General features: G+C 35.4%; 1 protein-coding gene across 3 annotated transcripts in view; it reads right to left on the reverse strand.

The window, feature by feature from the left end:
* The window catches only part of SRGAP1 (SLIT-ROBO Rho GTPase activating protein 1), a 325,104-nt gene that overhangs the window by 48,117 nt on the left and 250,972 nt on the right, over positions 1 to 26,015 (reverse strand). Inside the window, exons 9-13 of one of the 3 annotated variants that reach the window (XM_074226225.1) lie at positions 20,366 to 20,563; positions 20,167 to 20,251; positions 9,577 to 9,604; positions 4,379 to 4,412; positions 40 to 100 (exon numbers count right to left, since the gene is read on the reverse strand). In XM_074226225.1, the coding sequence (XP_074082326.1) occupies positions 40 to 100; positions 4,379 to 4,412; positions 9,577 to 9,604; positions 20,167 to 20,251; positions 20,366 to 20,563 (406 nt within the window). Of the gene's footprint in view, positions 1 to 39; positions 101 to 4,378; positions 4,413 to 4,959; positions 5,063 to 9,576; positions 9,605 to 20,166; positions 20,252 to 20,365; positions 20,564 to 26,015 lie in introns of all 3 variants that reach the window. The other 2 variants (XM_074226224.1, XM_074226226.1) reach the window with 2 other exon arrangements.

Here is a 26,015-nt window from a genome sequence, read left to right on the forward strand (position 1 = left end):
TACTTAAAATTCACAGATTAGTTAATGATTGCAGCTTACCATACAGATTGATAAACCTGATGCAGCTTTCCACAATGAGGGGGATGACTTGCCCTGAATCCTACAGAAAGAAATGGAAATCAATTGACCTCAATTGAGAACACATAATCACATACAAAATTAATGTCTGAGTTTCATTCAACTTAATTAAAGTCAAAGAACTCAATACTTAAAAATAATTTATTTTTTTCCCCTTCTCTCCACCACAAGCTCTTTTAAGGTGGAAAGAGAGGGAGAGGAACTAATTTAAACTTATATAAAGGTGTATTTCAGTTCTGAAGCAAGCCAAATCAAACACAGTGGAAATGGTCCCAGTTCTAACTCAAATCCCCTGTGTCTGCATATGAATCAAAATTTTCCTTACAACTACAAATGACACCATAAAGTAACATATTTTTCAAATGAAATATTGTACTTGCTTGGGAAAGCTGATTGTTAAATTTTTCTGTGAGCATTCATACCATGGAAATTGGAAATGCTACAAGTGAGGGCTTGATTCATTGTTTTGTGATTTTTTTTTCCAACTTAAAATGATAATGCAGATTAAATTTAAAAGTTCATGCTTTTTTGGAAGAATCATTTGTTAAAAATTTGCCAGCACACTCCATGCCATATATTTTATAAAGATATTGAAAATAATTCCAGGGGATACTAGCTAGCATTTATATAATGTCTATTATGTATGTGCTAGATACTTTTTAAAATTTTTATCCCATTTGATTCCAGAATCTGGGTTGGGTGGGACCTTAGAAGTCATCCAGTTTGACCTCCCAGTTCAAAGAGAAATTCTTCACAAATTTGTTGCCATCAGATAAAGATTCCACACCAGACTGTATCCTTATTCAGTGATAAGAGCTTGCACCTGTGGGCTCCTTTTACTATATTTGTTTAGTTTGCATCAGAACTTATTCATAAACAATTGTGAAGTTGGATTCCCCCCCACCCCAAGCTCATTCTCCATGATTCAAAATTTTATTTATTTATTTTAAAAAAATCACACTCAGGCACATCAGATTCATTTATTACTGACATTTGGTGTGCAATTTCTATTTTAATATCTTGTAATAGCTTAAGGTGTATGAGTAAATATGAATTCTGAGAGTATTTTAAAATAAGTATTTACTGATAAAGGAGACACAAGAGACTGCAGTCTCAGTTAAACATGTACTAATGTCATGCACTACCTAGAGTTTCAAAAAAAAGGTTACTGCCTACAAAATTCATTTTTCATGTACTTTTAGAAACTTAGCTCTTTTATGAATTTGGTCTTTTATGGAAATATTAACTCAAATTGATGGTTTACATCAGATATTAATTGACAAAGAATTTTTAATATGAAACACAGGAAGAACATGGTTTTCTAAATATCTTAAAACAATTCAAACTACACCTTTCTGTTATAGGAATGGTTAAGAATTGGATATACCATGTTTCTGCCACTCTGTCTGTCTGTTTCTTTATCTGATAGTCTTTCTGTCTGTCCATCTATCTATCCATCCATCTGTCTGTCCATCTATTCATCTATTTGTTTGTCTGTCTGTCTGTCCATCTATTCGTTTCTATCCATCCATCCATCCATCCATCCGTCCGTCCGTCCGTCCGTCCGTCCGTCCGTCCGTCCGTCCGTCCGTCCGTCCGTCCGTCCGTCCATCCGTCCATCCATCCATCCATCCATCCATCCATTTGACTGTCTGTCCATTTGTCTAACCACCTATCCACCTAGCTATCTGTCTGTCTATCTGCGTATATATATTTTATACACTTAACATCAGACAAAGGATCTGGTAGCTTTTAACAACTGCTTGTTGAATGAATTCTGATTTCTGGGGTGGACAATATTATTTCAAGGAAGAAAGTAGTTTTAATGTAAAATGTGAGAAACACTTTAATCGCTCTACATTTCTTTTTTTGATAGTTCAGGGTGATTCTGTAAATACTATTCTGTTCAATTTCCTGAATAACTATCATGAGTCTGTTTTAAGTGTATCAATTTCATCCTTTTCTTTAAGGAGTGTTTTTGGCAATGAAAACAGGACTTTGCTCTGAACTGGGCAATGAATGTTGGTTCAATAGCAATACAGTAATTAGCACCAAAGATTTATAGTTTTGATGAGCTGATTCATCTTAAAAAACAGTACATTTATATCATTTAAAGGGAGTAACCTTTTACAGAAACAAATAAAAGAATGGTGTAATCTTTAATAGCATTGTGTTTAAATGTCAAGCAAAAAGAGTAAAATATTAGTTTGCACATTTGGTGTATATAATGCTTTAAAAAAAAGAAAGAATGCAGAGAATCAAAGGTGATCAAAAGGAAAATGTTTGCATTAAGAAAGTTCCAAAAGAACACATCATTTTTTCATTGTATTCTTAAAATATGTATGCATTCTCTCCCTATTTAGCCAGTTTATTGCTAGTCATGAATTTTGTAAGTTCTAAGTATTTAAGCTTAGGCTTTAACAGATAATATTTATAGCAGTAAGAATTTGGGGATGTGTTTTTGTGCACTACCAAGCAGGTTTGTGAATCTGAACAATTTTCTTGTGCCTCAGTTTCTTCAACTGTACAATGGGAAAAATCATATGGCTCTTATTACTACACAGGCATGTTAGGGGGAAAAAGAATAAATGTACATCTGCTGTATCTTGTCCAGCAAAAAGAATACTTGACTTGAAAATCAGGATATTTGAATCCTACCTCTGACACTGACCAGCTGAATGAATACAGACTAGTGACAATCTCTCTGTGCCTGAGTTCCTCATTAGGTAAAATGCAGTGCAGTAGCGTCTGGAGTTAGGAAGACGTAGTTTAAATCTGACCTCAGACACTTACTTGGCTATGTAATCCTGGGAAAATCATTCAACCCTATTTGCCTTAATTTGCCTCATCTGTAAAATAAGCTGGAGCAGGAATTGGCAAAGCACTCTAGTATCTTTGTCAAGAAAACTCCAAAAAGGGGTCATGAAGGGTGAAAACAACCAAAAACAATGACAAATATCCACCACACAGAGTTGCTTGGAGGATTAGCTGTATATAAAGCACAATGCAGGCATGAATTCTATACAAATGCCAGTTCCTATTTATCTGGCATTATTGGGGAATGAACCATTTCACTGACATAAATTTCTGGACAAATAAAACTCATCCTTCCAATTGTCAAATATTTACTTAGGACAATATTTTTGATGGAAATCTTCCTAAATTATATCAAATTCTTCCTTGTCTTTGTAGACAAAGAACACTGAAGAAAATTTAATCTTTTCTTGTTAACTTCTGATGATTTAGGATCCTTATAAAACTTTATTCTTTCACTCTATAGCAATATACATTGGTCTTAAGACCATCTTTGGAGTTTTTTTTTAAATTTTTTGTCAGGCTATTGCCCTGGTCTAGAAATTACAGTCTTCCCTCTCACCATTTCCATTTGTAGCTGCTAATCTTTTATAAGTGTAAAAGTAAAATAACCAAATTTGTTCATTATATTAAGTATTAAAAAAGTAAAAAGTGTTAGTGCAGAAAATTTATGATGTAATTTTTGACATGGGTCTTTTTCTTTAAAAGTTTAGTGGCAAGGCTGCCCCAAGTTCAGATAAATGGGATAATGTAATTATGCAGTAAATAGAATTTTAGCTAAAGAAAATAAAATTGCTATGGGTTTAACAGCTGACAGTGTAACCCTTCATGAAATACTCTCTTCTCATATGATATAATACATTTCACTGAGGAGAAACAGCTTTTCTTTTTCATGATGAATCAACCAAAGCTCTAACAGAAAGTCCTCAGATTTACTCATGAACTTGATTGATACCATGATCACAGGATTTCTGAGGGGGAAGGAACCCTCTAATTTTGCAGCTGAAGAAACTGAGGCCCAGAGAGGAAAAGTGATTGACTAAATCATGGGTTCAAAGGGGAGTAATAGAGTGAAGACTTCAGATCAGTGCCCTTTTCTCAACTCTAATTGCAGGTCAACAAAGATGGCAATCTATAAGCAGTTGAGTCACCTTACCAAAAATTCTGATTCCCGAAACTCATACTGAAAGTATGAGATGTTTTCTACTTAGATGTAATGGAACAGTGGAACTTTGGAAAGATGCCATTTGTAATTAAATAATTCCTTCTCAAAGAAATTGGGTAGTTCTATATGTTTTAAATTTCACTGGTCCAGTCTAAAGGAAAATGTCTGGTTGGATCAATCAACTCTCTGAAGGCAAACATTTCTCTTTTCTTTTTGAATGTATTGGAGAGACCTAATTATAGCCAAGCATCTCCAACCTGAAAGTGATGCAGAGAGCAAGAGAGACAGACAGGCTGCCCTCTCTTCCCACTAGCACTATACCTGATGTCTTGTGTGCGAGTTCCTTCGTCCTCGGCTAGAAGCATTATTAGAAATACAGGATGAAAAAGGAGATAGAGAGTAAACACGGCAGAGATACAAGGTACAGACTATAAGGGCTCACAATTTTACCCAATATAATGAATTCCTCAAGTCATGGGAAATCCAAGAAATTTCATTTTTTGAGTCCGCTGCTGCCCCATCCCTCCCTATCATTTATCTTGTAGAACTAATTTTGCAAGCTGGAAAATTACGTTTAATCAAATTCTTATAAATGATAATGTAACCTCTCTTTATGGAGGCCTTAAAAACAACAATAATAAGAACTCTCAATACCAGGTTTACCTGGTATACCAAACCAAACTAACAGCACATAGGACCAAACCCCTCCTCCAAGGGAATTTGATCCAAATATCAAATTCTCTTCTTTCCCCTCTGACTTCAGGAAATATTATATTGCTCTTCTGGGAAAGCAAAGAGCCTCAGAACAGACTTGTACATAATGATCTGCCTCCTTTTATAAGAGGCCTAGACCATTATAGTAATAAGTGGAGATTAGCCACCCAAATGGCTGGTGCCAGTACCTTGACGAATGTTTCCAAATCCCCATTAAACAACTTAGCATTATACTGGGATCGGGGTCTGGGCTTCCTGTGTTTCTGGGGTTTAGGGGGAACATTTGGAGGCCTAAGGGAAGGGAATATAATTACTGAGTACAGAACAAATCAAACAATAAATGAAACACCCAAAGGTCATGTCAAAATTACACATATAAGGAACCTCTGTTAAGTATTCACCACTGCCCACCCACATAAAAAGCACATTGTCTATTCTCTGCCTTTATTCCATCCCTCCACATTGACTTTATTTATTAATAAGACCGAAAATATATCAAATCAGACTTTTAGTATCCCCTATATTTGGTAACTAGTATTATGGACCATCTGGATTGGTAGGGCATAAGTCATATCAATTGGTGCTAAGATATCACAGAGCTTACTAAAATAGTAACTGGGGTGAAATTTTTATAGATTTAAATGAAATAATTTATGGTTATTCTATCAATGTTTAATAATAAAAATACCTCAGGAGAATTCTGGGATTTTTATCTTGGGCACTTGTGGCTATAGGTAAATTATGAATGCAAAGCAGGTTTCAAAAAGCCATGCCCCTATTTGTGTTGTATCTAGTAATTAGAAAATAAATTCCTTGAAGGAAGAGAGAGATGGCACCAATTTGCATTTGCATCCCCAAGGCTGACTAATTGGAAGATTCAATTCAATTCAATATTTTCTCTGGGTAAAGAAGCACATGCAACTATATCATTTTTTTTAAAAAGGAAACCATCATGTTATCTAAATATGTGTTTTTCAAATAACAATTATAATGTGCTCAATATATAATTTTTCCACATGACTGAGTCTGTATCATTAATCATATATATATATTCATCTATCCACTTAAAATCACTGATTTAGAGGCAGGAAAAAAACCTAGTTCAAATAAATAATTTCATAAATGAGTAAATTGAGATCCTGCAAAATCTTCCCACCCATGGACAACCAGAGACCAAAGGGCAGAGCTGGAATTAGAACCCAAGTAGTCTAGCTTCAAATTCAGTATTTTCTTCCCATAAATCTATGTACAGTACAAATTTGTTTCCTCTTTGAATTCTTTATTTGGACTATTTCATTGTACAAAAAGCTGAGACTGCACGGTGGGGGCTTCCTAACCCATTTTCAATATATTTATTTTTGCTATTACACTTATTTATATAATGGATGCCACTAAAAAGATCTTTTCAGCCTATTTCCCATGGTAAATCTCATAAGGTACATTGATTTAGAATTGGAAGGAAGCTTAGAGATCATCTAGTCCAATCTCTTTATTTTTCAGATGAGAAAACATGAAGACCAGAGAGCTAAGCAAAGTTGGGACTCATAAACAAAGATTCTTGTCTTCCAAACTGAGGGTTGGAAAAGGCAATCTGAATTCAATTTATTTACAATCATACTAAATATAAAGCTACAGAAGAAGGGGCCTACAACATTTGGTTGGCATTTGTTTCTAGTTACTGCAGATGTATAGGGTTTTATGATACATTTTTAAAAAGTAAAAAGAACTGAATAAGGTACAGCAGAAAATATAGCTTGGGAAATACAGCAAAGTTAAATCTTTTGAAGAAATGTACATATTTAATTAATAAAAGATATTACAAATTTATAAGTCTTCTGATAGAAAAACTGCTAATGAATTCATTACAATCGAGAAACTTGGGTATGTATATAGAATAACTATATAAAAATCAAGAATTAGTTGTGTCCCTCTGCCTTGAAAGTGAACAAATTTGACCACTAAGGAGAGAAACCAACAGATGATGGTTTCATTGGCAATCTGTTTTTTAGCTTCCTAGCATATTCATCTGCAGGCATGCTCCCCTGACCAAGGGGGGAAAGGTCTTAAATCCTCTGACTTGCAGTAATTTGTGCTTTTGTTTTTATCAACAGAAGAAAATGAGGACAATGAAAAAGGACTATGATCAAATGTTAAGTTCTTAGTTTGTAGGCTGGGATTTTCTTCAATCACTATAATTATTGTGTTAGCGGTTGCAATCTTAATTAGGAGGTGAGAAAAGGCATGTGGACTACTGAATAGGAAATGTCCTTGGGGGGAAGAAACAACTCAACTTCTGCCCAGTGCTTCTCTGAGTAGCAAAGATATGACAGCGGGTGACATCTAACTTCAGTCACTTTAAACAGATTGAAAAGCTTCCTTTTCATTTGAGTTCATGACTATGAAATGCCCCTTTAAAGGAGTTTGTTTTGGGAAGGTCATTGATTAAAGGGAAAATGAAATAAGAAGACTAGAATCTCATTGAAATATCTGATCAATGTAGGTCTAAGAATATGGCTAATACTTCAGACTTAAAGGTAAAACTGTTAGAAACAGGTCACTGGCACCAATGCCTTGAATGACTTCTAACTGCTATACTCAAGGCTTGACACTTGCTTCATTAAAAGAAGTCATTATCTGAAATGAACTTAAACAGAGCTAATGTTCTAATAGTAGCCTGACAAAGGAAGTTTTAGATTATAATGGAGTGTCCTGTGTTAGGTACAGAAAAGGAGAAGAAAAAAGTCCACGTCAAAGAATTCTTTCTAGGGTTAGCAGGGATAAGATGGTTGGCCATTAATTGGGGACTAGCAGAACAAATTATGGGCTGTGGACATAATGGGACATTATCATACTGCAAGAAATGCTGAACATGAGGAACCCAGGGAATTATTGGAAGATTTTGACACTGAGCCAAGTAAGATGAACCAGCCGTACCACATTCTCGAAGACTATAATAATGTAAATAAAAACAACACTAAAAGGCAGCTAAGCTCAGATTACTGGCAATGCTTGGTCTTGGTTCTAGTGGACAAATTACAAAACACATTTCCTTTACCTTGCTAGAGACTTGGAGTTCCATGGACATGGATTGATATGTATTCTGTCATATGCAATTCATTTTGGTTGCTTTTGTCATTGGGAGATGTGCAATATTGAAAAATGATTGGTACAAAAAGCAAAACTGCTACTACTAAGTTTTCACAGAATTTAAAGACTTGGTCTTGTTTTCTTTTTGAAAACCTTGAAAAAACAATAGTTGTATAACTCTGTCTAGTCAATTCATTAAGAAAAAGCAACGGGTTCATTCTCAAATAGGTCCATTATTAAAATTCTGAAAACCATCTGGTCAATCTAGATGAAGGGTAGACATAGCCATTTCCTAAATATACCTCTTTGCCCAAGGAAAATTGGGCATCCCATTGTAAAATATTTCTAATGCTGATTAGAATTGCTCCCAGTGTTATTATATCAGCCTTTAAAGAGAAAAATAAACCTTCCTAACTTTTCCCAATCTGAAGTGGAATCTGCTTTAACAATAACGTCATCTATCACCCACAGCTGTGACTTCAAAGTCTTTAGATAACATAAAAACAACAACTATCTGAAAGAGATTAAAATGGAAAAAAATGGTTTTTGAAGGAGCAGAGGGTTGTTACCCCAATTGGGTCATTCCACAAAGACAAGATGGGACAGCACTTGATAGCAGTTCTCATGAAAAAAGACAGGGTTGCTCTTTAGTGGCTTTCATGTTTACATAAGAGTATAAAAGAATAATTTTTTCCCCAGACCCCCAGAAAAGCAAATATTACCTTGAGCTGCATGTCTAGGACTAGAATGGGGGTAGTTCTGCAGTATTCTGCTCTGATCAGATTCTATCTGGAGCATTCTAGTTCGGGTGCCACATTTTAGGAAAAAATCATCAATGACTTGATATCAGTTGAAAGAACTATAGATATTTAATCTGTAACATAATTGGGGATTGGGGTAGTGGGATGGTGGAGGGGTTAGCTACTTCCAGCTATTAGAATGAATATCATAGGTAAAAGGGAGTAGGCCACAACCAGGAGTAATGGGTCAAAGTTGAAAAAAAAGCACATATATATATATTATTATATATGTATATTGACTTGACATCGGGAAAAGTTTCCTAACAATTCAAGTTGTCCCAAAATAGAAAAGGGTGCTCCTGGAGGAGTGGTTCTTTGGCTAGAGCTTTTCTTACAAGAGACTATAGGATCACTTATTTTCAATGGTATAGACAGAATTCTTATTTAGGTATGAGTTGGACTAGACAGTCTCCAAGATCTGTCCCAATTCTGAGATTCTATGATTCCCTAACCTTCTCTTTTCACAATAATGTTAGAGGGTGAGGGGGAAGGAACATCATTTATTTATTTATTCATCCATTTATTTATCTATCTATTTATCCATCCATTTATTTATTTATTTGTTTGCTTGTTTTTTATTTATTTATCTATTTATTTATCTTTATCTATCTATCTATTTATTTATTTATTTATTCATTTATTTTGGTGTGTGTGCTTCCTAGCAGAATAGCTCTTCACATAATAATGGTTCTTAATATAATGATTAAATCCTATAATTTCCCCTTTGTCTGGAATCTTTCTGGAGCCTCTAAGTGCTCTGATTCAGAATACTTTACTGTCCCACAGGGAAAGCCTCAGATATACATAAAAGCAAATCCAGTTTTACTAGAAACCTGAATCTGCCACATTGATCAATGGTTTTTCATATACATTGGTAAAACCCTTTCCACTTGAAACAAAACTCAAACATCTTCCTACCTTGTGGTCATATATTCAGCTCTGTGGCCTGTGGGAACACAAAGAAAATAAGTTTATGGAAACAGAAAATGAAACCTATTTTCTATTTTTTTATCACTTACCCTTAAAATACTTGTCTTTTTCTTTTCTTTTTTTTTTTGCACACACCAAGTTTACAATTACTTACACATAAGTAAATATTAGTTTCCTATTGGAAAATATGAGGTTAACATAAACTTAGAAACACATTCCAAGGCAAATATTTCCAATATACTCTTTGCAATACTTAAAAAATTTTCTGAAGACCAACTTGGAATCATGCATAATATCTCTAAATCATTAGACCAGCTTATGTTTTTATTGAATTACATCAGTCATAAATTGAGGCTTTCTCATGAGACTGACTTTTTTCTTGTAAGGCAAATGGGGTTAAGTGGCTTGCCCAAGGCCACACAGCTAGGTAATTATTAAGTGTCTGAGGCCAGATCTGAACTCAGGTAGTCCTGACTCCAGGTGCTCTGTCCACTGCGCCACCTAGCCACCCCCAAGACCGACTTTTAATGATTTATATCCCACATATCCCCCTGCTCAGGTATTAAAGGAAAAAAATGCTGTGCCATGAGATTTGAATGTAAGCTCTTAAAGGACAGGGACAATTTCCCTTGGATCCCCAATCTTTAGTATGTTTGGTCTATAAACATATTTGCACTACAGTATATAGTATCCAGTATATGCTACAATAGAGAATAATGCAGCAAATCTATAGTAGAGAATAATGTAGCAAATCCTTAAAACAAATCTGAAAGTTCAAAAGCAGTTGGGTTTCTTGGGAACTCAACTCTGTATCTTCTGCCTGGGACCAATTAAAGGAAGAAAAACAAGCTAGGAACTGGCATTTTTGAGAAATGGGGAGGAAGGTCTGATATTCCTACTTTTATGCATTTTGTTCTGCTTGATCCTCGTTACAGCTAAGGATAATAAAATGATAAAAAGAAAGACTACCAAAGTGAAACCAGGATTCAAACTCCAATTATTTATTTTGAACAGTTTTTATTAGGGGCAGGGACAAAGCACATAAATTTATTTAGAAAGACCAACCTGCCTTTAAGGCAACTGGTTGGCTCAGTGAATAGAATATCAAGCCTAGAGTCAGGAAAACCTAAACCCAAAATTGGTCTCAGACAGTTGTGACTTTGGGTAAGTCACTTAACTTCTATTTGCCCTAATCCACTGAAGAAAGAAATGAAAAACCATTTTAGTATCTTTGTCAAGAAAACTGAACAACACTAGTTTGACTTTAAATTGATATTTTTATTGCAGTATGCAATTGAAAAATTGGGAGGTAGTTAGAGTTTATAATCACAAATGACATTTTGATTGTTGACATTAAAGTATGACAGCTACTTTTGCTAAGACATGAGCTAAAAACCTTCCTTTTGGGTTCCCTGTCACTTAAAATGATGAATCCTTTTTTTAGAAATTGTCTCTTTAGTTTTGTTCTCGTGTACGATTTGTTTTTTTTTTTTTAATAATGCTCCCACAATCTAAGCTAATTTTAAGTTTGCATGGATTTAAGGTTGCCACCTGACTGATATTTCAGGGTTGTCTAAGAGAGTGTAAATGATGCACCTTATGCTCTAAGACAGCCCAACATTTTTCTATTTTGTTCTTGTTGAGTTATTTCAGTTGTGTCTGACTCTACATGACCCTATATGGGGTTTTCTTGGCAAAGATACAAGACTGGTTTGCCATTTCCTTCTCCAGATGAAGAAACTGAGGCAAACAGAGTTCAGTGACTTACTCAGGGTCACACAGTAAGTCTTCCTGACTCCAGGTCTGCCACCCCGTACCATCTAACTGCCCTACATTCTTCTATAATAGCTTGGAAATGGACCTTCCTCAAGAAGGTTATTTTGCAGTATTCCTCTTTACCTCTCAGCTTTTTGTAATCTTTAGTTCTACAACATGAAACCTTTCCTGATTTCCTCTGCCCCAATATTCTGTGTGTTGTATATATTTTCTACTTTACCTATCTGTATCTGTATACAAGTTATATCGCTTGTATCCTGCCAACCATCCATCCCAATCCCTTTCCAATCCATGAAGTCCCTTGAGCAACTTCAATTGAGAATGAAAGGATATTAAATTGATGGTTTTTAACTGCCTTGTTATAGGTGATGAATGAACTCTACCAGGCCACTAGAGGATTTTTAGCCAAGTATCCCCTTTTATCTACTAACCAGCCCATCAACTATTTGACAATTCTCCATTTGATGAAGAATACTAAGCCAGTTTACCTTGTAGGAAAGAGCTGACTCACTGAAAGACATACCTGAAATGACAGGGTTTCAAGTTGAAAGGGAAATTAGCAGCCAACTAGTCTAACCTCCTCATTTTAAGATGATATTGAGGCCCAAAGAAGTTACTTGTCAAAGGACACAAATATTAAATAACAAACGTGAGATTAAAGTTCAAATCCTGTGATTTCAAATTCATTGATTTTCCCCCCCTATTAGCTGCTGCCTCTAATCATTATTAAAGAGAGAAGTCTTTATTATTAAGCAGTAAGAACCTATAATAGGCAGCTATGCTGGACCTGGACTCATCTTTGAAAGTTCAAATCCTGTCTCAGACTAGTTGTGTGACTAGTTGTGTGACCCTGGCCAAGTCACTTAACTCTGCCTCAGTTTCTCATCTGTAAAATGAGCTGGAGAAGGAAATGGGGGTCACAGAGTCAAACATGAATGATCCATAACAACAAAAGAACTTTGTAATGGTTCTCCCCTTTATTGTATGAGTTGACTGGAATACTTACCATGAAGTTGAGATTACACTATGACCCCTTGTCAAAGGGCATCCATGACCTAGAAATTCCTGATCAACAGGGTTATAGAGAGGATGACTGGCAATGAAGCCAGGAAGAAGCAGGGCTTTATCATTCATATAGAAACATGTAGGCACTTGATTTATTGACTAGGTACAGATATCTGTAAAAGCTCATCGGTGTATTTTGAGAGTTGAACCTCATTCTTATCTTTTACAAATATATTTTGTCACCATACACTTACAGGAAAAGCAGTATATCAAAGTAAACATAGAGACAAATTCAGAGTCTTAAAATCCCCGAGTTCAAATCCTGCCTTTTATGTGGTTATATGATTGTGGGCAGGTCTCTTAATTCTTAGTCACTCTCTAAGACTACAAGTTGAAGTTAAGGTATTGACCAACATAGGTACACGGGATTTCCCCATCGCTATTCCACTGAAATTATAGGCCTAATTTCCATCTCCTATAGCATCATTGCTAGCATCAATTCCCTTGAATATTAATTCAGAAAAATAATTTGTAGAGTACTTAATAATTCTAAGACGCAAAAATGCAAAACTGAAACTGAATAGAAGCTTTAACAGTCAAAGAGCTAAAATGGATGGAGATAGAATGATGTTGACCATATATTCCTGAGACAAGGACTTTGTATGTCATTTTCTAATTTTTCTCTTTTCCTTAAAGTGAGAAGTATCTGTGGAGGTACAGTTCAAGAGAAAGCAATTATTTATATTCAGGTTTTTTGGGGAAAATATACTTACTCAAATGGCAATAAAAAAAGTACAACCTACTTAATTTTGTTTTCAGATGCTTTAGGTCATGGATTAGAAACAGAGATAAGGAATTAAACTTTTGGTGTCAGACCTTTTGTATTAAGCAAAAAAAAAACAACCCTAAACTTGTTCTGATTACTTAAAGTTAACTCCCTTAACATCAAAAAGTATAAAAACACTACCCCAAATGAAATAAAACAAAAAACACAACCTAAATATGACACTGATTGGAAGAATTCCTTGTTCAATTTTTTAAAAGTCCAAATTAATTTCTTATATGCACTGGCTCTATTCATCAAATTCAATTTTGATAAGAAATACAAACCCTTATACCATTAAAATACTATTATTGTATTATGTGTTATTAAAAAATAAGATTTTCTTTGGCTCCTTCTAAGGAAGCCTTTCTTTTGGCTTCCTTATCTAGCTTCTTTCTAAATTTCAGTGAACTTAGATAATTAACTTTTGATAATTTTTTCAGTGATGTCACCGTTGTAGTTGGGAGAACAGCAAAAAAGCTTTGCAAAATGTAAATCAATAAATAAGCACTCTTTAAATGCTTACTCTGTACCAGACACAATGCTAAACATTGGGGATATAGTCCTTGTCCTCAAGTAGCTTACATTCTTTTTTTTTTTTTTTTTAGTTTTTACAAGGCAGTAGGGTTAAGTGACTTGCTTAAGGTCACATAGCTAGGCAATTATTATGTGTCTGAGACTGGATTTGAACTCAGGTCCTCCTGACTTCAGGGTCCATGCTCTATCCACTGTGCCACCTAGCTGCCCCAGTAGCTTACATTCCAATGGAGAAGATAACATATATAAATTAGAACATTCAAGATAAATAAAGAGCTGTCAGAAGGTAATCTCAGGGGGGTTGATGCCAGCACAAGGAGGTATCACTTGAGCTCTTTTTTTAAAAAAAAATATTTATTTAAGGCAATGGAGTTAAGACTTGCTTAAGGTCACACAGCTAGGTCATTATTAAGGGTCTGAGGACAGATTTGAATTCAGATTCTCCTTGACTCCAGGGCTGGTGCTCTATCCACTGCACCACCTAGCTGCCCCTTGAGCTGAGTCTTAAAGGAAGTTAAGGATTCTAAGTCAGAAGTTGGGAGAGAGAGAATGGCAGAGAAAGAAGAGGGCAGGTTGTGATGTGTATGAGGCTACAAGCAGGCCAGTAGGATTAGAGTGAATGGAAGTAGAATATAACAAGATTTGAAAGATAAGAAGGATCAAGGTTGTGAAAAGTTTTAAATGTCAAACAAAGGATTTTATATTTGATCTTGATATTAGTAAAGAGTTAAAGAGAGAGTGTGACAATAGTCATAACCATGCTTTAGGAAAACTCCTCTAGCCACAGCATGGAAGATGGATTTAGCAAGTTTTTACAATAGTCCAGAGAAGAGGTTGACAAAGACCTGAGGAAATGAATGAGGGTGGTGACTCTGTGGGTAGAAAGAAGGGGTTATATAAGAGTTATGGAGAAAGGAATGAAAAAATTGGGCAACTGATTGTCTATGTGGGGGAAGAGAAGAGTTGAGGATGATAACAGAATTGTAAAACTGGATGACTGGAAGGAGAATAATGTCCTTGAAAGTAACAGGGTCAAAAAGCAAAGCATAAGAAAGACAAACTATGTCTAATTATAACTCTACCTGCATAAGATCTATTGGGTAAATCTGAGTTAAGAGCTATTTGTTTTACCACAAAGGTAATTTTTGTAAAATAACTCAAATACACAATTTCTACTATGCTACCTCAGACCATTGTGGCCTTTTCATGGTGTTCTTACATCTTTCAGGTTTACTTATACCTTTCTTTAACCTATATAAATGCTGGGTTGTTGAGTTGTTTTGATTATGTCTTTTTGTCTGTGACCCCATTTGGGGTTTTCTTGGCAAGATACTGGACTGGTTTGCCATTTCCTCGTACAGATCCTTTTAAAGAGAAAGAAACTTCGGTAAACAGGATTAAATGACTTGCCCACAGTCACTAGTAAGTGTCCAAGGCCAGATTGGACTGATCCTCTTGATCTGAGATATGGTGCACTAACTATTGTGCCATCTCGTTGCTCATAAAGGCAAGGTATTTCTTTAATAATTATTAAGTGAGGGAATACAAAATATGACTTGCCCACCCAGGTCGCATCAGAGCTCTTTAGTGTATGTATAGGATAGCATTCCTAAAAGGCTATAGTATCCCCACTAAACATTACAGGGTGTTCAGAATGAAGATGTCTAGACAGTTACTTACATTACTGAGTCTGCAGCTTTAAATGGTGGTGCTAGCTGGGAGAGAAATTAATCTAAGAGATGAAATGGCACATCATTCAAAATAGTAAAATATGAAATATATAGTCTATAGGGAGCTCATGAGGGCAAATCCTCACCTTGTCTGTGCTCTCCATTCTTAGTCACATCTCCCCTCCAATACCCATAGATTCATACATTTAGCCTAATGTCATAAAATTTATTGAACAAAGCTAAAATAAAAGAAACTAAATCAAATGCTTTTATGTGGAATCAACTAGCTTCAGCCACCTTCTGAACTTCCTTCCACTTGCCCTTCCAGATTTCTGAAAGTGTCAGGGAGATCGTCCCAAACTACCTTCACCTGCAGCTCAAGGAAAAGATGTGTACCTTGGGATCATGGACTATAATACGCAGCGGTGGGGGGGGGGGGGCAGAAAGCAGTCTTCTCCTTTCGGTTCACTAGCCCATTGACAGAAAGACAGAAGTCTGTGGACCCACAATCCTACTTTATCATGTAGTTTTTCATCTCTGTTTTATATGATTTTCTTTCCTTCAAAAACTTCTATATTTCTGTCACAGGTAGTGTTATCATACTTCCAGTTACCTGAGATCACAACTTAATGTCATCCTCAATTCCTTACTTTTTCTTTTAGCATTCATCTCTTTATCTCCACTCATACAACCACTATGAAAGTTCATTTACCTATTAACTCTACTTGGGTTTATATTTCAAAGCCTCCTAAATGTTCTCCCTCTCCAATTCATCCTCTACAAAGCTACCAAAATAATTTTCATAAGGTATAATTCTAATCATCTTATTCCCCTGTTAAAACATTTATTGTGACTCCCCTAATCCATTTAGAAATACAAAATCTTTATTTTTGTCTTGAATTTTTCAAACTTTATTACATATTGCCCTCCTTGATGTACTTAATCTGTTTTGTAACTGAACTGAACTCCTGTTTCCCAGTCTGAACATACCACCTCTTCCACCTCAAACCATTAATACAACTTTCTGTGCCTAGATTTTATTCCCTGACCATCCTTATCTACTTTTAGATCTTGACTTAAGTACCTCTTCTTCCTTGAAGCTTTTCCTTCTATCCTATGCTGTTTTCTCTTTCACCTCAAAAAGAAGCATTTCCAGGATCATTCTTCCTTGCCCCTCATATTGTACTATTCACTTGCCCCTATTTCACTTCTGTCTTGGTATACTAAGTATGAAATTTAAAACCTTGCATTATAGGAAGCAATAAAATTTAAAAAAAAATTAATTGTTAGGGACCAGTTAGGTGGTGCAGTGGATAGAGCACCAGTCCTGGAGTCAGGAGGATCTGAGATCAAATCTAACCTCAGACACTTTATAATTACCTAGCTATGTGAGTTTGAGCTAGTCACTTAACCCCATTGCCTTGCAAAAATAACCCCTGCCCCAAATTAATTGTGACATTCAGAAAGGTTTCCTTTTTGCTTTCACAACATACCAGACTCTACACAACTGAAGCTACGGGTTCTGCCAAAAATGCCTATCTCTATTATCGTCTGTACCTAACAAAATCCCAGCCATCCTTCAGGTCTATTTAATTCTCACTTATCTCTCACACCTCTGATCTCCCAGGTCACATGTTCCTTTTACCAGTCATCTGGGCACTTTATCACCCAGTGTCTTGGACTGTTAAATATTTCATATGCATATTTCTTGTGTCTTGTGTCCCTAATTAGGTCTCAAATGCCTCAAAGATATGGGTTATGTGCTATCTTTGTATTTCTCATGCTCTTAGTCATTACTCAATAAATACTTGTTAAATGATACTGAATGAAGAAAAAGCCTTCCTGTGACCTCCTAAGACCTCAGGGGTAAACAAGATCCAAACCACACAATCTGAAATACTAATCTCACTGGAAAGTGGCTTTTCCTGGACCATACAAACCATATCTACCATGGAGGGTCTGATGTTCTCCTCCATCAACAAGAAAAGGGAAAATGGAATCAGGAACAAAATTTATTTAAAGAAGCAGCTGTGTGTGTGTGTCTGTGTGTGTGTGTGTGTGTGTGTGTGTGTGTGTGTGTGTGTGTGTGTGACTTAAGTTACATTCAGGTTAGACCAGTTGGTTCTCTTTCCCCTACATTGGAGGATTGATCTATATTTGGCATTGTAGCAGTATCTTAAACAAAGAACAGACATCCTATTGTGTGGAGGGAATCCAGGGCCCTCAAACAGAAGAGATATGGTCCCATGAGGTGTTGGCATCCTTGGCCACAATAGCTCAGGGTGAATTCCCTGATTCTAAATGATGAAATGATAAACTTGTACAATGCGTCTGTAAGTTGTAGCGCAGTTTGGCACCTGAAGATGTAATCTGGGATATAGATCAACAACTGACCAGAATATAGCATTATTTAATAAAAGCATACTAAAATAATATTAAGTCTTGATTTTTCTATTGAGAAGACATAGACTCCATTCTAGACAGTGAATCATTTCCATAAAAACTCTCTGAATGTGACCTCAAGTGTCTTAACTCATACAGTGTCTGGTGCCAAGAATGAATTCACAGAGCAAAGTCTCATAAGAGTACCATTTGCAAAGTGACATCACACCCTCTAGGTAGAATGCAGAATATTCCTCTAAGCCTTAATGTTCACTGAGGATAAATAGTGCCTTTGTGCTCAGAAATGACTTCAGGGGTATGCTGCTCTATTAGGCATTCTGTGTGAGAGAGAGACAGAGAGAGACAGAGATTTGAAAAGCCAAGAAAAGTGGGCAAAGAAATATACAGCCAGGTTTTTCAAAAACTTGTCATTTTTAGTGTTTTTCTTCCCTCTTAGGCGACAAATTCTACCTTACAGTTTGGAAGTATAATTGATCATCTAGCAAATGCTTATTATGAGACTACAAGGGCAGCTTAGTTGATAGAACACTGAGTCTGACATCATGAAGACTTTTCCTGAATTCAAATCAGACTCAGTTTCTTTATCTGTAAAATGAGCTGGAGAAGGAAATGGCAAACTTTTCTAGTATTTTTGTCAAAAACCCCAAACAAACCCCAAATGGGTTATGAATATTTGAACATGACTGAAATGACTCAACAACAACAAAAAACAACCAAATTGTTCTTGACCTTAAGAAGCTTATATATCTTTGGGGGGAGAACACATAAGCAGCTGAATCTGAACTCAGACACCTACTAGCTTTGCGACCTTGACTTATTTGCCTATTTGTCTCAGGTTCCTCATCTGTAAAACCGAGTTGATCACAGAACCTATCTTCCAGGGTTAGGTGAAGATCAGATTCAGAAGAAAATAAAGAATTCTTAGAAACTGGGGTGAGGGAGGAGTACACTCTAGACAGAGGAGGAAATCAGTTCAAAGGCTTAGAGATAAAAGATAAGAAGAGTGTGAGAGGATTAGTAAGAAGCCTTGTTCAGGTGGACCACAAGCAAGGGAAGTGCTGTAATATAGAATTGGGTTGGAAAGGAATGCAGAGGCCATGTGGTGAAGGGAAATTTCTGTTTGATTTTAGAGGCATTGGGGAACTATTGGAACTTATTGTATAGCAGAAGGACATGTTAGGAAACGCACTTTAAAAAATCACTTTGGTACTTGAGGGTAGGATGACGGATTGAAGAAGGGAGAGACTTGAGATTCTGAAGGCTATAGCAATAGTCCAGGTGAAAGGTAATGACTGTGTGCTTAGAGATATTAAGAAATAAAGTAGGAAATTTGTTTACTTCCTGGGAAAAGAGAAGAGAGGATGACATATATCCTCCATTCACTTTCAATTAAATTTCTTCAGGGCTTATGCAATATGAATAAAAGAGAGCTTAGGTAAACAGGCTAAGGGGCAGGTAAAGTGGTGATTTGATTTTATATTTCTATTTTCATTTTTAATTTTACAAATAACCTAAAAAGATTTAATCTGAATTATAGAGTCCCCTTTTCACTGGAATAGTTTTATTCTTAGACAGGAGATTAACCCAATATAAAGAGAGTTCTTAAAGGAAACCAACATACTGAAAAAAAAATTGGATTTTTAGGGAAGAAAATGAAACCCTAAACCCATAAAAAACACTCTGCAAAATCAAAATAAGCTACTGGTAGAGAGGTAATGTAGGTTGTATATGTTATAGGGAAGGGAAGCTAGGTGTGGTTTATCAGTTGAAATCCCTTTGGAATCACATTACCTCTATCATCCTTTTTTAGACACCATCTGCATACCCTTTCTACCCTCTCTAATTCCCTTTCTATTAATAATACATGTTCTTCATCTTACCCAATTCAATTCATTATTTGTTACTTACTTACTATGTACTAAACATAGAAGTGACAACATAGCTGTTGTCCTCGGGGAATTTATAATCTAGTGGATACTTATTTATACACATATATATGCAAATGATGCAATATATATATATATATATATATATATATATATATATATATATATGGGCATTTATGAATTCATATATGTGACCACTGTATAATTATTTAAATATATGCATGTATGTGTAGATTGATTATTATTATTAACACTCACATTTACATAGCATTTGAAGGCTTAGATTTGTCTTATGATAATCTTATAAAGTAGTTAGTATTAGGAATCATTCTTTCCATTTTACAGATGAGGCAACTAAGGCTCAGATGAATCTGGTGACCCCTCACCTAGTTAGTAGGTATTAAAGCTGATTCCAATTCCAGACCACTTTTTTCATCTTAGTGAATCACCTCCTTCCTAATAATTTTATATTGCTTACCTTCTCCCAGTGTCCTTTGCAGCAAATCATGTTTGGCTTGAAGCTTTGTAATGAGATTACTGCCTTCTAAGTATTCTCTGAATTTCTGCACATTGGGAAGATGGATTTAAAAAAAATGATCACAAAAGGCAATATTTTCAAATTATTATCTTTGTGTTATCTCAAGTGGACACTATGGTTTGGGAAATGAAGGACATACCATGAAGTAGAACTGCTCAGTTTCCTGCTGGTTGGCTCTTCTTTTAGCTATGCTGGGTTTACTTAAGTATGTTTCTGAGACAGTGGACTTTACAGACTCTGTAGACCGACTGTGCTGGAAGCATTCCGAGACATCATAATCCTCAATGGTCACCATGTCTTGTATTGTTTGTAAGGTGGCTTCTGTCGTTTTCTTAACCTGGGGACAAAAATACATTTTCTACATCTCATAGGAAAAAAATAACAATTATGACAAAAGTGACCTCAGATACCATTCAGAGGGGTGAAGAGATTTGGAAACAAGATGAAGAATTAGGGCAAACAGAAGTAATTGAACTGTATTATATATACAAAATGATATCTCGTAAAAACCCAGTGGAATAAGAGTTTAGAAGCCTAAGTGTTCTGGCTGAAGTACTACATGAGCTTTAGTGAAAATTACTTAATTTCTCATCTATATGTATTTAAGAAGGAAAGAGAATTCCACTATCAGATGTTGGTAACCCATTGCACTTGAGACAGGAAGTGGTGCAATGGATGGAATGCTGGATCTGAAAGTCAGGAAGACCTGAGTTCTAATCCTGCCTAAGCTACCATGTGACTTTGGGCAGCTCTTTGTATTAATATACAAATGGAAGAAGGCCACAGAAATTTCAAGGGCATCTCTTTTAGTTCCTTAGTCATATATGCATATTAACAATTGTTCCTCACATTTTCCAGTTCTTTAGAATTTGAAAAGCACTTTTCTTATAATCACTTTATTAGCTAAGAGTACCATGGTTTTACAGTTGAGAAAACTGAGGTTCTGAATGGTTAAGGGACTTGTGCATGGTTATATACCTAGAGGTAGGACTTGAACCCAAAACTCCTGACCTCAACCTCACCAGTGGTTGGCCATCTTTTGTCTCAGTTCTTAGAAGTAGTGGTATACTTAAGGAGAAGAGAGGACCACAAATCGACTTAGATAAAATTATATTTTAATACTATGTTTAATTGTATTTTTATCTTATTAAATATTTCCCAAATACATTTTAATCTGATTCAGACTGCACTGGAGAGTTTTGTAGGGTAACACCTCTGCATTAAATTATACTCCTATAAACAATAATAATTATTTAGTTTTATTATATTAATCTACATATAAAAATAGTCATTAAAATATATACACTTATAAAGATAAATTCTATGTAAAATTTCATAGACATTAATTACAACACATTTATTTAACATGTAGGTATAAATGTAGATATGTCAACAATAATACCTGAATTCCTGCTCTAATGCTCTATTTTATTGTAAAGTTGATATCTTTTATGATTATTATTTTTTTTTTTTTTAGTTTTTGCAAGGCAAACGGGGTTACGTGGCTTGCCCAAGGCCACACAGCTAGGTAATTATTAAGTGTCTGAGACCGGATTTGAACCCAGGTACTCCTGACTCCAAGGCCAGTGCTTTATCCACTACGCCACCTAGCCGCCCCTCTTTTATGATTATTTTGAACATATGTTCTGTGAAATTCTTAAATGCTATGCTATCAGAATATAAACCTAGTCAAGTCCTACTAAGCTAGAAAGATGTCAAGGATAGGCCTAGTAATAAACTGTATTGTCTGATGCTTAAGGACTGCTTAGCTTAGGTCTAGTTAGAAGTTCAACAGTGAGTTGACAACTAAGTGATATATTTTTTGACTATAGAAATTCTCAGGGATCATTTATTTAGTAATGGGGGATGGTGGAGAATGTGTGTGTTTCCTGCTCCAGCAAAACCAATATAGATCCTTAAAGACTTAAACTATCTGTGCATATAGCATACATACATAATGATGTGACATAATATAAGTTTTTCCCTTAAAAGGTTGCTAGTTTCTGGAACAGATGTTTTCTGAGCTACTACCTGATTATAAAACTCTATGTTTCTGAGATACTGATTTTGAGAGGCAGTGTGGTTGGGTAGTCAGAGGAGTGGATTCAGGAATCCTGAGTTCAAATTCTGATTTTGCCACTAACCAATCATGCAACTACTGACAAAGAAGAGAACCTTTCTGAATCTCAATTTCCTCTTCTGTAAAAAAGAATAATGCCATATATATGTACTTATTTATATGACATATTAGAAATTTCTCAGCTTATACCTCTTCCCCATGAATTTAACTGACCTTGCTAAGTCTCAATAGGACAAACGATTCAGCTATTCAATTCTGAACTGTCTGGTTGAATAAGATTGATTAGAAATGGGGAATGGCATGCCTTTTGTTACTATTATCCCATGGGATAGTCTCAACAAAGAACAGCACAGTTTTATATAGAAAAGCCATATTTACAAGTCACAGGAGAATAAAAAAGTATGAAGCAGCTCATGTAGCATTCCTGGTAACTCCTCATTAGCAGTGGAAATGAGAAGCCTTTATTTTTGTGGCTGGAGACACAAAAATCTCAAGAAGGAAGACATTGAGATCTCCCAATAAATTTAACAACTAGTATATACTCAGGGTAAGATGCACCACCAGACCACATATTAAGAAGAATAACATTGACCTATCTATCTATAGGTTTTTATTTTTGTCTCAATGAACAGGGATTTTTTTTCTTAAAGAGAAAGTTGAATTTTTTAAAAAATATCTTCTCCATATGATTATAAAAAAAACACAGAGTGCTAATGATCATTTTGGTAAAAATACAAAATGTCTCAAACACAAGCTTAGTCACATCCTCTGGACAGGTTTTATACCCAGGATATCAAATCCTTTAGCCATGACAGCGGCAGTTGCTTCACACAGTAACATCCTCCACATATTCACCTTCAATATTTCACCAGTTTGTCAATCTTTCTCCACACAGTAACAACTATCATAGAATTCTGTGAAAGTGGTTGCTAATTCATAGGTATTTTTTTAAAATTTTTCCATCTTCTCTCACCCCCAACAGGGGGAAAAAAAAATTAAAAGCTTTTAACAAATATGCATAGTTGGGATAGCTAACTAGTACAAGGGATAGAGTATCAGCCTTGAAATCAGGAGGACCTGAGTTCAAATATGAGCTCAGATACTTAACACTTACTGTGTTAAGTTATTTAACCCTGGTTGCCTTGCCAAAAGAAGCACAGTCAAACAAAACAAATCCCCATATTGACCATGTTCAAAAAATATACATCTCCTGCATCTTGAATCCACCACCACTCTGTCAGGAGATGAGTAACATTCTTCTGGAATCATGTTGGTCACTGTATTGATTAGAGCTTTAATGTCGTTTTTCCGTACAATATTATTATTGTACAAATTGTTCTCTCAAGGAAGAATCATTTTGGAAAACTGCTGTAGGTTGCTGACATTTTTCATTCTTCAAAAAGCAGTTAGATCACTGGAGAAAGCTACAAAGCTGATGATTCATCTGTTCTAATCATCTCTTCATATCTATAATGTCTATAAGGGAAGCTGATGCCCTCCCCTTCTCAAGGGGTATGTGCCCCAAGAAATACTTAGACAACATAGGCTATGATCTTGGATTTACATAGAATTTCCTTGCATTTTCATAGGGATTTCAGTAGCTATCTAGTTCAACCCATGGTAGTCCAATTTTGCTTGAAAAATTCTAAGAAGGATGAATGCACCACCACTTGAGACAGTTCATTTCACTTTTAAAACCACTCTTAATTAGGAAGCTTTCCTTGATATCACACCTAAAGTTTCCTCTTTGCAATCATTACTGACCATTGCTCTTGAGTCTCTTGTCAGGGACCAAAAAGAACAGTTTTAATTTCTCTTCCATGAAGACCATCAATTACTTGAAGAGAGCTATCATTTACCTCACTGAGTTTTCTCTTTTTCAAGCTTAACATCAGTAGACCCTTTTAACTGTTTCTCATGTGAGATGGACTCATATTGCTTCCTTTACCGACTTACTTGTGTTCATCTGAACATTCTCCAGTTTATCAAATTAATTCTTAAACTATGAGATCCGGAACTGAATATAATATCCTGGATGAGGTTAGAAAAGGGCAGAACACAGTGAATGGGACCATTACAATTTATTACCAGAAGCTATGCCTTTCTCAATAAAGCCAAGATGGGATTCATCATATCACACTATTGCTTCCTGTTGAACTTGCCATTCACTGAACCCCAGTTCTTTTTCACACATGTAAAGTTGATGATTTTCTACTCAAATGAGAGGTGATATGTGTGTATGTATATGTATACATATATACATATATATCTCCTATCTATCAACCTCTACAAATATCTATCATCTATCAATCTACCTATCAGCTTATCTCCTAATTGAATTTCATCTTATTTGATTTATTCCAGGGCTCTAGCCTACCAAGATCTTTTTGGATCTTGACTTTCAACTTCTGTGTTAAGTAATGCTCCTAGCTTTTTTTTGAAATCTGTGAATCTGAGGCTCTACCATTTATGCCTTTAATCAAAAGAATTAATAAAATGCTCAACAGTCCAGATCCCTGGGCTTTTCCACATTAATAGTGAACTATTAATAGCGACTCTTTGAAGTCAGTCATCCATTGAAATTCTGTATCTATCTAATGGTATTATCATCTAATCTACATCTCTCCATGTTCTTCATGAGAATAGTGTCTGCTATTTTAATATGGTATGCTGAAATTTGAATAAACTACTTATATATAGTATCCCTTCTATCTTGTAACAGTTCAAGAATCCTATACAAAAGGAAATGAAATTAACCTGGAAGGATCTATTTTAGGTGAAGCTATGTTGAAATTATATATATTATATGTAAATTAGTTTGGGCCAAAATGGGTGAATAGAGAACCTAATGACAGGGAAAGTCATACTCTCAAATAATCTACTTCTCTTCTATGTCATGAAGGGAAAGGGAGAAAAAGATTTCACAGGAAGAAATGGAACTCTGTATGGAATTACTCAAGCAGTAAGTGCTGAAGGAGGCCAGTCCCAGTAATGATTCCCATTCCCCATGATAGCCAACACAAAGAGATATGTGGTCAGAGGTACTCTGTTGTTGAACCAGTGTCCAAATGAAGGACATATTACTGGGAAGAGAGACTTCCTCTAAGCAATAACTCCCAACAAGTCACTTGGCTTAAGTAAAAAAGTTTAAGAAGAACTTTCTTGCCAGGGACTTCATATGAAATGAAGTTTCGAACAAGTTGACATAATAGTGGAAAAGATATCAAATTTTAGTCTAGACTTAGTTTTCTTTAAAACTCATCTCAGTGTAAGATATCATCTTTAAAAAGTGTTTGCTACATATATAACATATAGATTAGTTATCTTCTCCCAGGCATAGGGGAGGGGAGGGAAGGAGAGAAATTTTGGAACTTAAAGAAATTCAAAATTGTTTTTATATGTAATTGGGGAAAATAAAATATTATTTGGAATAATTTTGGAATTAACTTTAAAAAAATTTTAAAAAATTAAATAGTCCATTCTTATTTTCTTTTTTAACACTAATTTTAAGAAAAACACTTTTTTAGATAGCACTTTGTGAAGGCATTTGTTTGACTATTCATTAAAAAGTGTCTGCTGTGTCAAGAAAGTGGCAGATAACCATTGGTGGAGTTGTGAACTAATCCAATCATAATGGAGAGCAATATGGAACTGTGACCAAAGAGCAATAAAACTGATCATACCTTTGGCCCAGCAATACCAATACTAA

Source organism: Macrotis lagotis, chromosome 2, assembly GCF_037893015.1.
Source record: "Macrotis lagotis isolate mMagLag1 chromosome 2, bilby.v1.9.chrom.fasta, whole genome shotgun sequence".
In the NCBI taxonomy this organism is placed as follows: domain Eukaryota; kingdom Metazoa; phylum Chordata; class Mammalia; order Peramelemorphia; family Peramelidae; genus Macrotis; species Macrotis lagotis.